The sequence below is a fragment of the Hyaloscypha bicolor genome, assembly GCF_002865645.1.
Source record: "Hyaloscypha bicolor E unplaced genomic scaffold K444scaffold_55, whole genome shotgun sequence".
NCBI lineage: Eukaryota > Fungi > Ascomycota > Leotiomycetes > Helotiales > Hyaloscyphaceae > Hyaloscypha > Hyaloscypha bicolor.
In genome coordinates, this window is record NW_020194557.1 from 412,681 (window position 1) to 425,573 (window position 12,893).

Sequence of the window (12,893 nt, forward strand, 5' to 3'; positions counted from 1 at the left end):
TAGATTAGATTAATGGCTATTAATCTAATCTATTCATGAAATTTTCTCATTAATCATATTCCATTCACGAATTAATTAAACTAATCATGAATATTCATGAATATCTTGATTAATGTACACGTGATCGCAGCACGTGATAGGCTAACCTAATTAGGTAAGGATCTGGCTCTAGTGCTACTTGCTCCTAGAGAGAAAAGCTCGCTAAGGCAGTGCTAGAGTAAGAACCTTACTTAACTAGGCTAGTGATTATCTGACGCGGTCACGTGTATATTAATCAAGGTATTCATGAATATTCATGATTAATTATTCTAATCTAATCAAATTACATAAGTATCACGTTAATCAAATTCTATTCACGCTATTCATGAATTAATTAATTAATTAGATTAATTTTTTCGCACACTGGTAAAAATGAGGTACCTAAGAAAACTACGAACCAATTGCTACCTTCTCACTTCCTCCTAGATTGTTGAATGGGCAAGAGTGAACATCAATTAGCGCTCATATCAAGTTTCCTACGAACACAAAGTTTTCTGTTCAAGAGGCATCCACTTCAAAATGGGTATTTCCAGGGTTGAACGACAATTAATTCAGTTCATTAAGTCTGGCTAGGCTGAGAGCAGTCTCTTGGGAACTTTATTGAAATGGGAACAATATGGAGGTGCAAAACCGATAATATTAATGATTGACAAGGCCAAAAATGACTAAATACAGGCAGAGTGAAGAGTGAAGCAGAGAGAAAAGTGTCCAAAATATAGTTCTTATCCCTATTAGCCTTTAGTAATATAAGTGGTGCCAAGCTCAATTTCTCCGATATATTACAAATTAGCTAATAAAGCAAATGACTATGTATTAGTGAGCGTTTAATAAGCTCCGTAGTGAAGCATTACAAATGAGAGTGGAGAAGACTAAATTAGTTGGTAAGCTAGCCAGGCTAGTGTACCGATTTCAACAAACCTAGCTTTTGAGAAGTTAGATTGTGTGCACGCGTGATTTCCATGGTATGGGAATTCGCTACGTGCGTCATGCTCTCCTTCAGCTTCGGCTTCGACTTCGGTCGCTACGGCGGTGGTGACCACTTCGGCCGCTTTGGCTGCTTCGGTGATATCTATGACCTTGATCCTCACCCCCGGCCGGCTCCACGTCCTTGGCCGGGATCAGCTGGACCGGCCATGCCTTCGCCTCGTTGGAGCTGCCTTGGGTCAATATACTGATCTTGATGCTGACCAGAGCCAGGAGGTTGGTACTGATATGGATACTGTGCCCAGTTTGGACTCGGGCGTGTACCTTGGATGACCTGGCCTATGGCAGCACTTTCGCAGAAATCGCATCTCTGATACGCAGCAACCTCATACTCGAGAATAATGTTTGGACAGATTTTTCCTGAATTGCCAGGATCCCTTTTGAAAACACAGAGATCTCTGGCTTCTGACTTGCTGCATTGCGTTGGCAAAGTACCCCGGTTTAGGTTGCCTTCACCAGGGCAGTTTGGGTACGTTGTGAAAACTTCGTTACACATGTTTTCTCATGGTAAGTGGACCCTACTCACATTATACTCAAATATATTTCTCACTACTTATACTCTACTGAATCCTCTACTCGAATACTCTAGAATATTCTAGAGTAGTTGAGTAGTACTCACGTGATGTTGCAGTGATATTTCACGTGACAAGCTGGCCTAATTTAGTAAGGCTCTAGGGTAGCCCAGGCCTAGCGCCAGTGCGCTACCCAATTAAGTAGTAGCGAGGCTTAGTAAGCGAGGTAAAACTTTAATAATACCTTTAGGCTTCTTTGGCTACTAGAGAGAAATTCTTCTCTTAAGATTCTCTTATTATATCTAAATTGCATAATAGACTAATAAGAGTACTTTTGAGATAATATCTTATTAAAAAGCCAGGGGTTATTTAAAGACAAATTAAAAAATTAAAAATTAAAATCTAAGGGGAAATATTAGTTTTTATAAAAGAAAAGTAGTATTTAAGTAGCCTTATATATAAGTTCTAGTTTAGCTTATATAGTACTACTTAATAAATATCTTGTTTATTTATTAATAATTAAATAAATATTAACTCACTAGATTTACGTGACTACTTCTGAGTAACTCTAGTATAGTACTCTACTCTACTTTACTCAAGTACCATATTACGCTACTCGAACTCTACTCTACTCTACTCAAGACTGCACTAGAGTAGCTTGAGTAGCTTGAGTAGCTTTCCCCCACACTGTTTGGGACCTTCCATTTTCCACGGTCCATTATTGTTTGACGCTGGCAATGTTTCGTTTCTTTCAGCACTTCACTACAAAGAGCTTCCAATTATTTGTGAGAGGTTTATTGTTTTGATTTACAATGAAGTTACCAATCATTTCTGTCCTTGTTCTTTGACTTGTCTTTGAAAGTCTCTTTAGAGGACGGTCGACTTCTTTCTCCCCAGCCAGGGTCTGGATTCTTCTCCATACTTGCTCTTGACATACTTGAAGTTCTCCTTTCTAGTGGCCTGAGATATGAGAGACACGGAAGCAGGAAATATTGTCCCCTCCTAGGTTTCTAAGCCCTCTGATTGGGAAAGTGTCAGTGGGCGTGAATCGCACACATGCGGTGAACTGAGTACCTACCTGCCTGCTCTGTTATCAATGTTCATTTACTCCATTGGCATGGACGAACTTCCTTGCTGCATTCCCTCTTTGTGTTTGTGTCAATGTGTCTATCATCTATGACCCGCCATAATTGCATCGAAGTCCTCAAGATAGGACTTCATTCGGCTGATATGTGCTTCCTCGATCCCGGCCGCAGTTATGTTTTGGAGTTTGCATTGACTCTGAGAGGTATTCTGGTGTTCGGTATATTCGGCGGTGCGTCTCTTAGGGCAGTCTTCTGATCGAGAGACAGTAGAAGGATGGTTCGAGTAAAGGTGACTGGCTTTCTTGCAGTATTTGGAGTCGGCAGAGCTATTTCGGGTCTATTTAGCGCCGTTCAAGGAACGTGGAAGTGTTGGATGAACCTCTTGGCAGATCCATTGCTTGCGCATGACGAAGATCCATACGAAGACATTTTAAGTAAGATGGTAAAGGTACAAATAAGTCAAGTGACGAAGCACGTGATGAGTTGTTGACTTCTTGAGGACAGCAGGGAGAAACATGTATTTGAAAGGGAGCTAAAATTTTCTTGAGGTTTTGAACTTGGGGGGCATGAAGCTACTTATGTTCATTATAGAATTGGGTAGGCAGTTGGGCAGATTTCTTCTCCATGGTTCCGACTGATGTAACTGATCGACGAAAGCTCAACCTCCTCACGCATGCGCGCGGAGCTGCGCTCGACACGCACGCTAGCTGGAGGCGAGTTCTGGCTGCATGGACGTTGCACGCAAGTGCGTGGCTCGCATCATTCCCTGGCGTCCTGTGGCTGGTGGCTGACTGTGCTGAACGGGCACCGACACATCACATTTCGCATCTCGTATTCTGTGTTAAATAGGGCTGTTGGGTCGACCCCATCGCAATTACACACCCATTAGCAATCATTCTGAGGTACCGCTTCTCAACGTACCCCGCCAAAATACCAACCTGAAACCGATTATTCATCCTCCAGCCACAGCCGCGGAACAAACTTGCAGCCTTGTCCCCTCCCCCAAAACTCGGCTTTACGCTTACGATAGTTAAAGATTGATGACACACCCTCTTATCTCAGCCGCCCATTTAGCAAAAGATGTCGAATTGAGAACAGACGGCTGAGGTAGTAATAGTAAATACAATTTGGTTGAACCTGAATTTTGTTAAATCCAACAACGACCTCAACAAAACGCTAGCCTGGGAGGAGGAAGTCAGCTGGTACAATGTTGAGCGACGCCTTACCAACGCACAGGAATCAAGGCAGTCTGCGTGATCAAACACGAAACACTGGCCCAGTGTGTAGAAAACTCGGCTGCTGTGGCTTTTGACGTGCGCAGCGCGAGAGGCCGAGAATCATCATCCCACAAAAGGATGAGTCTATAACTGCATGGTCATTGGGTATAGTAAGCGCTTTCCATCGACAGGTCGGTGGAGAGCTGGAGGCGGGCCAGGGAACTCCCGCTCGCCAAACCGCAGGGTCCAGGTATTGGATCTTTTTCAGCCTCCGCATTCGTGGCCTCCAGCTGCGCACGTTTCCAAGTAATCACGGCCGAATACGACCGCGGCGGCGGGGAATGCCGGCAAGCCGAGACACTCCGGCTGGCCCAGCCTTCATGTCAGCATTCAAGATATCAGCAAATATGCACCATCCTTACATCAATATTTTGGTTCACCGGCATCGACCACTTTTCATCAGACCTCAGTTCTGAATTTTCTCTCATGAAACGGTCAGACGCGTTTAAAGTGGCGAGCGGCGAAGTGGCGTAAATGACTCAAAACGCCCACCTCCAGGACTCTGCAGATAGCGGGCAACCACGACGAAAGGTGATTTCTATCCAATGAGGCTGAGATGATAAGAAAGGTCGATAAGAGCCGCGAAATATTACCTCGGCCTTTGAAATAAGGGGCGGCTGGCCTTTGTCTGTCCAGTAGGCCTGTTTAGTTTCTTACGACGAGTCTAGCTGGCGCTCAGCGGAACGGTTGATGCCGCAACTTCACCTGGTGGTCAAAGTACAGAGCTGGAATCTGAGCACATAGGTAGAAGTGATGAAACCCAATTCCGGCAGGGTGTTGGGCGTAATTTTGAGCGGTATCTGCCGCATCATTGCAGGTGTGGGACTTTTGCACCTCGATTAGGAACCACCTCAAGCGCGTATCAGATGAAGAGGCTTGCTTCTGTAACAACTAAATTGCTGGACATATATTGTTCTGAAGTTGAAATGAAAAAGGGTGGTACAATAGCTATGATGTTCAGGCATATTATCTACTGTTTTGGGATAGGCGGGCAAATCGACACTTGGATCACGTGACGTACCCCTTTACCCCTATCCAGCTCGGCAATCAATTCACTGGGTTATTCGCCGACGAAGCAATAGGCCTAGAGCAACATGAGTTTGATAACAAACGGGTAATGTCAGGCATGTGCGAGAGTGGGAGGTCCATCCCCAGCTGCGGACAAATTGTTATATTCGCCGCGGTTGGCTGCATCCGTGACGAAGGAGCCCGTTTCGAGCATCCCTTGAAGTATGCACTATCTCGTGCTGTTCAGAAGGTCGTTCAAATGCAAGTTAACTTCCCAAGACCTGGTAATCGTTGGAAGCTGTGGGGTAAACAGCGCTACTAGTCGGTGCTGGATAGATTATAGGAATGTTCTGGATCTTGTATTATTAGTCGGAATAGTAAATATCGTCTGTTGCCGTGTTTGATATATATAATATTAGTGTAAGGATTGGGTCTTGCTCCCACAACATCCATATAGACTCATTCTCAGTTTGTTGACAACAAATCTAAGAGATTTTTCCGCCAGAGCATAAATCCAACATTTTGAGCGATTTCTGACAATTCACTCGCGCAAAGATTGGAACTTGTTGTTAAAGACTTTAGAACTAATGAATTCACTATATTATTTAATGATCTTGCTGAACCTATGTATATTTCTTGAATAAAAGGTTCTACCCTATAATAATAACTTTCAGAAATTTACCCCACGCCATTTCTTTAGCCTTGTTGTTAAAACAACACCAACATGGGTGATCCGATAGAACAACCGTCTCATATCCGAGAGCAATACTAATCGTTGTAGCTGCGAGTCGAGCCTGCCAGTTTTTGTGAGCCCGCACAATGCTCATAGGTGTTTCTGGGGCATCAATCAGACCGAACCAATTATCGATCGCCGTGAAATTGTGTGGCGCAACCACGTTGTTATGGTTATGGTCTTGACAGTCGCTCATTTTCCGGAGCCTCACATTGTCGATAGTGTTGAAGATATCCAAATCTGCAATCCATTCACCGCCATCCCTTAGCGAAATAAGTGTCTCCAGCAAATAGACATCCACGTCCTGTCCACCTGAGAAGCCCAGATTTATAGGAGTATTTGCTCCAGTGAAAGAGAGATGTAGCGATGTGCTCTCAAAACAGTCGCGCATATCCCCATCAAATTCATCCCGGTCAATTCGAGACCATTCAGCCATCTTCACTTCCCGTATCATGGGATCAACAGGTGGTATAAGGAAAGCCATACCAGGCCTGCCTATATTGCCTAAAACACGCCGTATATCCCCAGAATATGCCAGCTCTTGTGGATCCAGCAGCAAGGCACCTCCAATGTAAATCGAGTCAATGGATGACATGGCGATAACATTCTCGAGCAAGCTCGGATCAATATCATAGATGCCAGACTCAAACATGGCGATACATGCGAACGCTGTTGAGCGTTCCAAATGGTAAGGCTCCAGAGAAGAGGGTATTCTGTCCATATCTTGTTCGGGGGGGGCATCATAACACTCTTTTACCCAAGCTGCTTTCCAGATCGGTTGCTGCAAAATTCGAACATCAACAGACGTATTCGGAAATTTCCGGTACATTGCTGCAGCAGTTGATACTGCTTTGAGGGCTTTGAGGTGAGGATCCACTGCCGCATTGGCATTGTGGAATGTTCGTAGCAGTTGGTTCGAAATTGCAGTAGCATCAATCTTTCCTGCTTCGAATAGACTAGAAAAGTCTGCGGCTTCCGTACCGTTAGACCGTATAAGAGCCAGCATGTTTCCTCTGCCCTCGACAACAAACAATCCTGCTGAGTTTTCATCTCCATATATTAATCGATACCAAGGTGTTTGTCCCTGATTTCCACCCACGCAACCCATATTATCCCAGAATACGCCCATTCTCATAGAATCAAAGTCTTCAATGAGCTCGCTTTCTCGATCAATTGTATGTTCTCCAAGTGATGCATAGAAGCGTTTCCGGTTTTCAAATTCCTGACAAATTGATTGCCCTTCCTCTTCGGTAAAGATGTTGCGATCGGTTCCGGGCCGCACTGAGCTATTTTTACTTTTGTGGAACTCCCAGAAATCTCCCGGTATACGTTGGAGATCGCCAGTCTCAGGAAAAGTCGCATCTAATCTGTCGTAGTACCTTCGATCAGTTCCTCTCCTCAGTAAACTTCCCCCCCTATACAACCACCGCGTATGACCGTCGGCTCCGGATTTGCTTTCGTCGAACTTTCGTTTTGGTGTGGCTCGGTGCCATGGTAAAGCGGTAGTGTACTCATACACATGTTTTGACCATTTAGGATAGTGACGCTTGTAGCGGATGAATATTTGGGTAGGATCAAGGCTCATGCCACCAGCGATATTCAGGGCCACCATTCTTAGGAAGTGTATCTTGTCGTCATCTGCAGTGATTAGATTAACATAACTCCCTCTCTGACCAACCCTAGATAACAGCATAGAAGACTCAGAAGATATTCCTGCAACGATATCTGTAGGTCTTGCTTCAGGTTTGTGTGTAGATGGATTGCCCTGAGAGTTGTCAGGGCGAACTGTGCTTGGAACACCTAGCAATCCAAATAAGGGTTCAGCTGGCCGATCCAAGAACCGCTTCCCATGCTTTCGACCCAGGAGGATGAGTTTATTCGCCGTTTTGCGTTCATTTCCCTGTGACTCGAGGTATTGTCTTGCAGCTGCAAGTAGTAGGGAAAACCAAGAGAGAGCAGCATCTCCTTCTAAAAGAATGCAGGCAGAGCGTCCTCCGGCTGACCGAGACTTCTCAAGAAGCCTGCCGACATTATTAAGCCAGGTGACGGCTTGAAGGGTGTTGTTGCCGGCTTCGCCCCACCCTTGTAAAACACAGCCAAATGTAGCTAGAAGTAGCTCGCCGGTAGAAATTCTCGATCGCTCATTACTGTCAATTGATCTCAAAGAAACGACTGGAACTCCATAGTGCCGCAGGTGTGCAAGTGGAAGAGACCAATGGACGCCCCTATCTTGAGTATTCGGATTGACCAGTCCAATGGTTAACACCCCGCCATGGGCGAAAATGGGATCACGCTGGCGGACTGGCGTTGGACGAGGAGCAACAACCATCAAGTCGGGGAATAGATGCCATGCCGAAAGTCCTAGAATGATGTCGCCGCCTTGAGCTTCTTGAGATACGCCGTTGATCAAACCCTCCATCTGAATCAAAGCATTTTTCCATGCGCTTATTACGCTACTGTATGTCTCTGGTATCTTGTTAACGGAAGTTTGAACGTTTTCCAAAATCAGCATGAGCTGTTTCTGTTGTCGGCATTTCTCAGTATCGGCTACCCCGAGCCAAGCACGAGCACTTGCATCCCATTCAGAGATTTGACTTCGGGTCAGCTCTTGTTTTGCAGCAGCCAAACTAGCCATGTCGCTAATGTTATTCTGTTCGAAGTCATCGTTGATCTCTTTCTTCCGTTTCTCCGTTATCTCTACCCAAATCGAGGTTGCTTCGGGCGCTTCCCAAATCTTTGCCAACATACAAGCAAGTAAGTGAACCGCAATTGCGCTACTCCCTGATGTTGCCGCAGCCCACAAGCTAGTTGCATCCGCTCCAACTCGGCTGGCGAAGACCCCATAGGCCGCCCGGGCCTCCGCGTCAATAGAGGAAGCCTTGGAGATCTCTGAGGCCCGCTGGCCATATGCCTTAATGAGTTTTGGAGTAGTTGGGAGCACCTTCTCGAAAAGTGCTCCCAATTTCCGAGCAGTTCGGTGTGCGCAGCCATTCTCTGCCTCGTTCCTTCGAAAAGTGGTCAGCGCAGCGCCAACACCTTCGAACTCCTTTGGTGGCGCCACTTTCCACAGCGAGAAGTCGAAATTGATGTTTGCAAGTGCGGGCTGTATCTCTAGTGCGCCATTCACAGCAGATACAGCTAATTTGTTGAATGACATTGGTCCGTTTTTGGAAGGAGGGCCACTGATGAGATGTGTGTCGTAGAAATTTGTCACGGGTCCAGTAGATTTTGACTGAGAATGTCGGTGAATGCGTGCGTTTTATCGAAAAATCTTGAAAAATGTCAGCTAAGACCTTTCTCTTTCTCAAACAACAAAGTATACGTCGCAGCTTCCACTTGAACCTGAATGATTTCTTTCCGTAGAATGATGCAAAGTACTTGAATTGATTGCGACCGCAATGTCTCTCAGCCTCGTGTTCGGGAAGGGAATTGGATTTTGGTGCCAGTTGTGGAGTATTGTGCCCGAGTCAGATTCAACACCTAATCTTGCAACTAGTGCTCAACTGTGAAAATCAAAGTATGACACAGCTATATGGGATTCCTCGTCGGAGCATAAAGAAGTGTCATTTTCAGCTCACCGAAATTAACGTTGGCTGGGTGACACAAGCTCTGCATGCATAGCCCCACTAAGCCTCCCTACCCTAGGCCCAGATAGGGGAATCTTTTTGCTTCTTCTTCAGTCACTTGATACCATTGCGTTATGTTGATTCGTGCGAGACTCCTAGGAGAAGAAGTCCGCTCTCAGGGATCCAATTTGAGCACTTTCCAACAAATACAGGGGCATCTTCTCAGTCCAAGTATGGGACGGGCTGGGGGTTTTGTGCTATGGGCATCATGTGACTTTGCGGGTAGTATGGGAGAAACGCAACTTTCTCAGCAAGCTTTAATGGCTTCAAGGATTATATGGCACTTTTTGCTTAGCAAAGCCTGCTAGATATCAGAATTGTCGCTCATGCGAGGTTTCCATGCGACGCTAAACCATTACGCGGTCTAGGCAGTCTGAAAACTGTTCCATGCCGCTTGAAACCTTGATTTTCAAAACATCTGACCAAAGAGATTTGTTGCATCTCCAGACACTCTATGAGTCAACTGAAACGCTTCTAGGCGGACAAGATCTTCCATCTGGATTTCTGTAATTGTGTGTCACGTGATAACAAACCCGGAAGATGGGTAGCGCAAAGCCCCAATCGCGGTGGTGGCGCTAAATCAGGGAATGCCGATACGCTAGTGTCGATCCACTCACGAGCCGAGGATGAAATTACCCGTACGCGACTCGAAAGCAGCTGAATGCGCCATCTTTTTCAACCCCTTTCCGCGCACATTTGAACAACCTCACTCTCGCCACGGTTCACAACCTTCAATGACACGTTGCAAGTACGCATGTATACATGACCGTTCCTCACGCATCTGAATCGTGCGCATATCATCGTTGCGCCATCACCTCCAGGCCGCTCATGCGTCGTCATGTCTTTCGCGCGTGAAAAGTTGGAAATGACAGAGCCACCAGGCAGGTCAATCTCGAGGCACGCCTACCACGCAGCAAGATGGACCTTAGATATCCTTCGCCCTTCATTCTTCACTAAGTCGCCGCGAAAAGAGCTTCACGCTACCGCATGGCTCGACGGTCTTCGAGGTTTTGCTGCCTTCCTGGTCTACTGGCAACACCACCAAGGTTGGGCTCGCGTTGGTAACACTGCGAGCGATGCCATGGAGACCGCATTCGGTTACAATGGTCAATACTACTTCGCTCAATTACCAGGGATACGTCTCCTTTTCACGGGCGGCCACATCGCAGTCTCTTGTTTTTTCATCATTTCAGGTCACGTGCTATCAGCAAAACCATTGACGCTGATACACGCCGGCGAGTTCGTAAAACTAGAAGATAATCTAGCAGGTGCAATGTTCAGAAGATGGCCTCGGCTTTTTCTCCCAGCTCTCTTTACAACGCTACTCTATGCGACTTCCTGGCACGTCTTCGGATTCTGGACAGCATTTCCGGAGCATCAAAAGACCTATGTGGAGGAAGTGATTGAGTGGTACAAGCAGTTCAAGGGCTTTAGCTGGGTGTTCAGGACTGATGAGAAGCTTTGGCTGAGGTACAACTTCCATCTCTGGTCAATCGCGGTCGAGATGCGAGGCTCCGTGATCATCTTCACTGCGCTACTGGCATTCTCCCGATTCAAAAGGAACACCCGGTTGTTATGCGAAGTGGTACTTACCTTCTACTTTCTATTCATCGTGGATGGGATGCTTTACGCTATGTTCTGTGGTGGTATGCTTCTCTGCGACTTGGACAACCTCGCCCGGAAAGACGACCTCCCATCATTTTTCTTCAATTTCAAGCCCTACAAAAAGTCTATCTTTTGGACCCTCTTCTTCAGCGGCATTTATCTCGGTGGTGTACCAAGTATCGATTTCCACACTAGCATCTCACTCTTGGAGGAATCGCCCGGTTGGAAATGGCTCGCGAAGCTCAAGCCCACATCCGTCTCTGAATCAGACTACAAATGGTTCTACCTCTTCTGGGGCGCCATCTTCCTCTTGTCTTCCATTCCGCGCATCCCCATCCTAAAATCCTTCTTCGAAACCCGCTTCAACCAATACCTAGGCCGGCTCTCCTTCTCACTCTACCTAATCCACGGTCCCGTTCTCTGGACGCTCGGTGACCGTCTCTATTTGGCCGCTGGTTGGGCGAGGGAAGTTAACGTAGACCCAGTAAGGGATTGGATTGGGATCTTCCCGCTTTCAAAAGCGGGACCGTTGGGGCTAGAGTTTGGGTTCTGGGTGCCGCATTTGATTATTCTGCCGTTTACGCTGTGGGTGGCAGAGGTGTCGACGAGGCTGTTTGATAGGCCTAGCAACCAGTTCGCGAGGTGGACGTACAGCAAGTTTTTGGCGCAGCATTATAAATAATCATTAGTGGGCTCATGGTGGGTTCTGTTTATAGCTGCATTTGTACAGATGCTCTTTAAACACAGTGACTGGCTCTCAATTTTTTCATATCAGCCCTCCAATCTGATTCAATGAGAAGCTAGACGCTGGGTCCAGCTATAAGAACAACAACACCCCGACATTCATCTCTTGTCCATCCACCTTCGCCATGCCCTAACAGTATTGCACCATTGGGTAGGAAGATCAGAATCGAGACTCCGTGAGGTGGTAGCAGACACTAATTGGAATCCCTTTCTTCCCACTAATATCTACCCCTTGGATCGAATTTGAGATGTTATACGAAAGACTTTGCCCGAGCTGACCCTCTTCATCAACCATTTGCACTGCAGCTCGTATGCAAGAATGATTCGGCAAACAAGAACGGACGCCACAAATTTACCGAAAACGCTCAAGACATCCGTTTATCCTACTCTCAAAGTTTAGCTCATGAGCTTGTAACATGATTGATAAGGTGGTACTAGCCTATAAAAGTAAGAGAAGAAAGGAGTGCAGTCCCCCACATGATGTGAGCCACAGTGGCAACGAAAATTAACCTCGAAATAGGTAAAAGCTAATAGTTCTCATATCTCTCGGAGACTGCATGCGTTGTATGAGTCGCGCAGGGAGAGAACTCATTCCGTACCACCTCTCGAGCCAAGCCTGCGTGTTTTGGAAGAAAATGCCACCCTTTGCTTCAACCCCGATATACGTCGTCTTCGAGCGAATCGCGAAAGCAAGTATACCACACAAATGGACAGCTGCTGCTAATGCAGCCCAAAAAAAACATCTGGAACCTAGTAAACCCACAGCCAATCCTTACGAGGGTCTTCTGTCCGAGTTGCCAGCCAAGACTCCACACGTTGGCGATAGCTGCTCCTACTTCCAAGTATTCTAGCAGAATAATCAAGATGATTTGGAGGTTGTATAGTGTATTAATTCAATAAGTCTCGTATGCAGAATAGCCACTGAGTCGTAATACTCAAATGTTCGGACGGGGTTGACGGCTGGTGCTCCGATACTCAAATGGCATGCAAGGAGTTGGCCTCTTGAAGGTAGAAGTAGAAGAGGCAATTCTGGGGTACTCGACCCTAGCTATGCTAAAATAGTTGGAAGCAGGCCGAGGACGACGTTTGCACTAGCCATATCCTACTTGAATGACTCGAGAGTATTAGAAAGGACGCAGTCGACAACCAGATAGTAAGTTGCATAAGTCTATAATGGAGAACCGGGAGTATTCAGATAACGATGAAACACCGGAGAATCATTGTTGGCGATGACTGTTGCAGCGAGAATTCGACTTCACAATCAAGATCATGAACATGTT

General features: G+C 46.2%; 2 protein-coding genes across 2 annotated transcripts; one reads left to right on the plus strand and one right to left on the minus strand.

Moving 5' to 3' along the window:
• Window positions 1–5,521: 5,521 nt before the first annotated feature.
• Window positions 5,522–9,175, minus strand: K444DRAFT_662148 (uncharacterized protein). Its single transcript, XM_024886663.1, has 2 exons — window positions 8,961–9,175; window positions 5,522–8,909 (listed from the first exon to the last, which is right to left on the minus strand). The coding sequence occupies exon 2, from the start codon at window positions 8,793–8,795 to the stop codon at window positions 5,556–5,558; it is 3,240 nt and encodes a 1,079-aa protein (XP_024738894.1). The 5' UTR covers window positions 8,796–8,909; window positions 8,961–9,175; the 3' UTR covers window positions 5,522–5,555.
• A 776-nt stretch (window positions 9,176–9,951) lies between these two features.
• Window positions 9,952–11,998, plus strand: K444DRAFT_611205 (uncharacterized protein). Its single transcript, XM_024879902.1, has one exon. The coding sequence runs from the start codon at window positions 10,103–10,105 to the stop codon at window positions 11,549–11,551; it is 1,449 nt and encodes a 482-aa protein (XP_024738895.1). The 5' UTR covers window positions 9,952–10,102; the 3' UTR covers window positions 11,552–11,998.
• The last annotated feature ends 895 nt before the right edge of the window (window positions 11,999–12,893 follow it).

What these genes read in the sequence shown, in the direction of transcription:
- K444DRAFT_662148 (XM_024886663.1), bottom strand. Translation starts at nt 8,795, where the DNA reads ATGTCATTCAACAAATTAGCTGTATCTGCTGTGAATGGCGCACTAGAG.
- K444DRAFT_611205 (XM_024879902.1), top strand. Translation starts at nt 10,103, where the DNA reads ATGTCTTTCGCGCGTGAAAAGTTGGAAATGACAGAGCCACCAGGCAGG.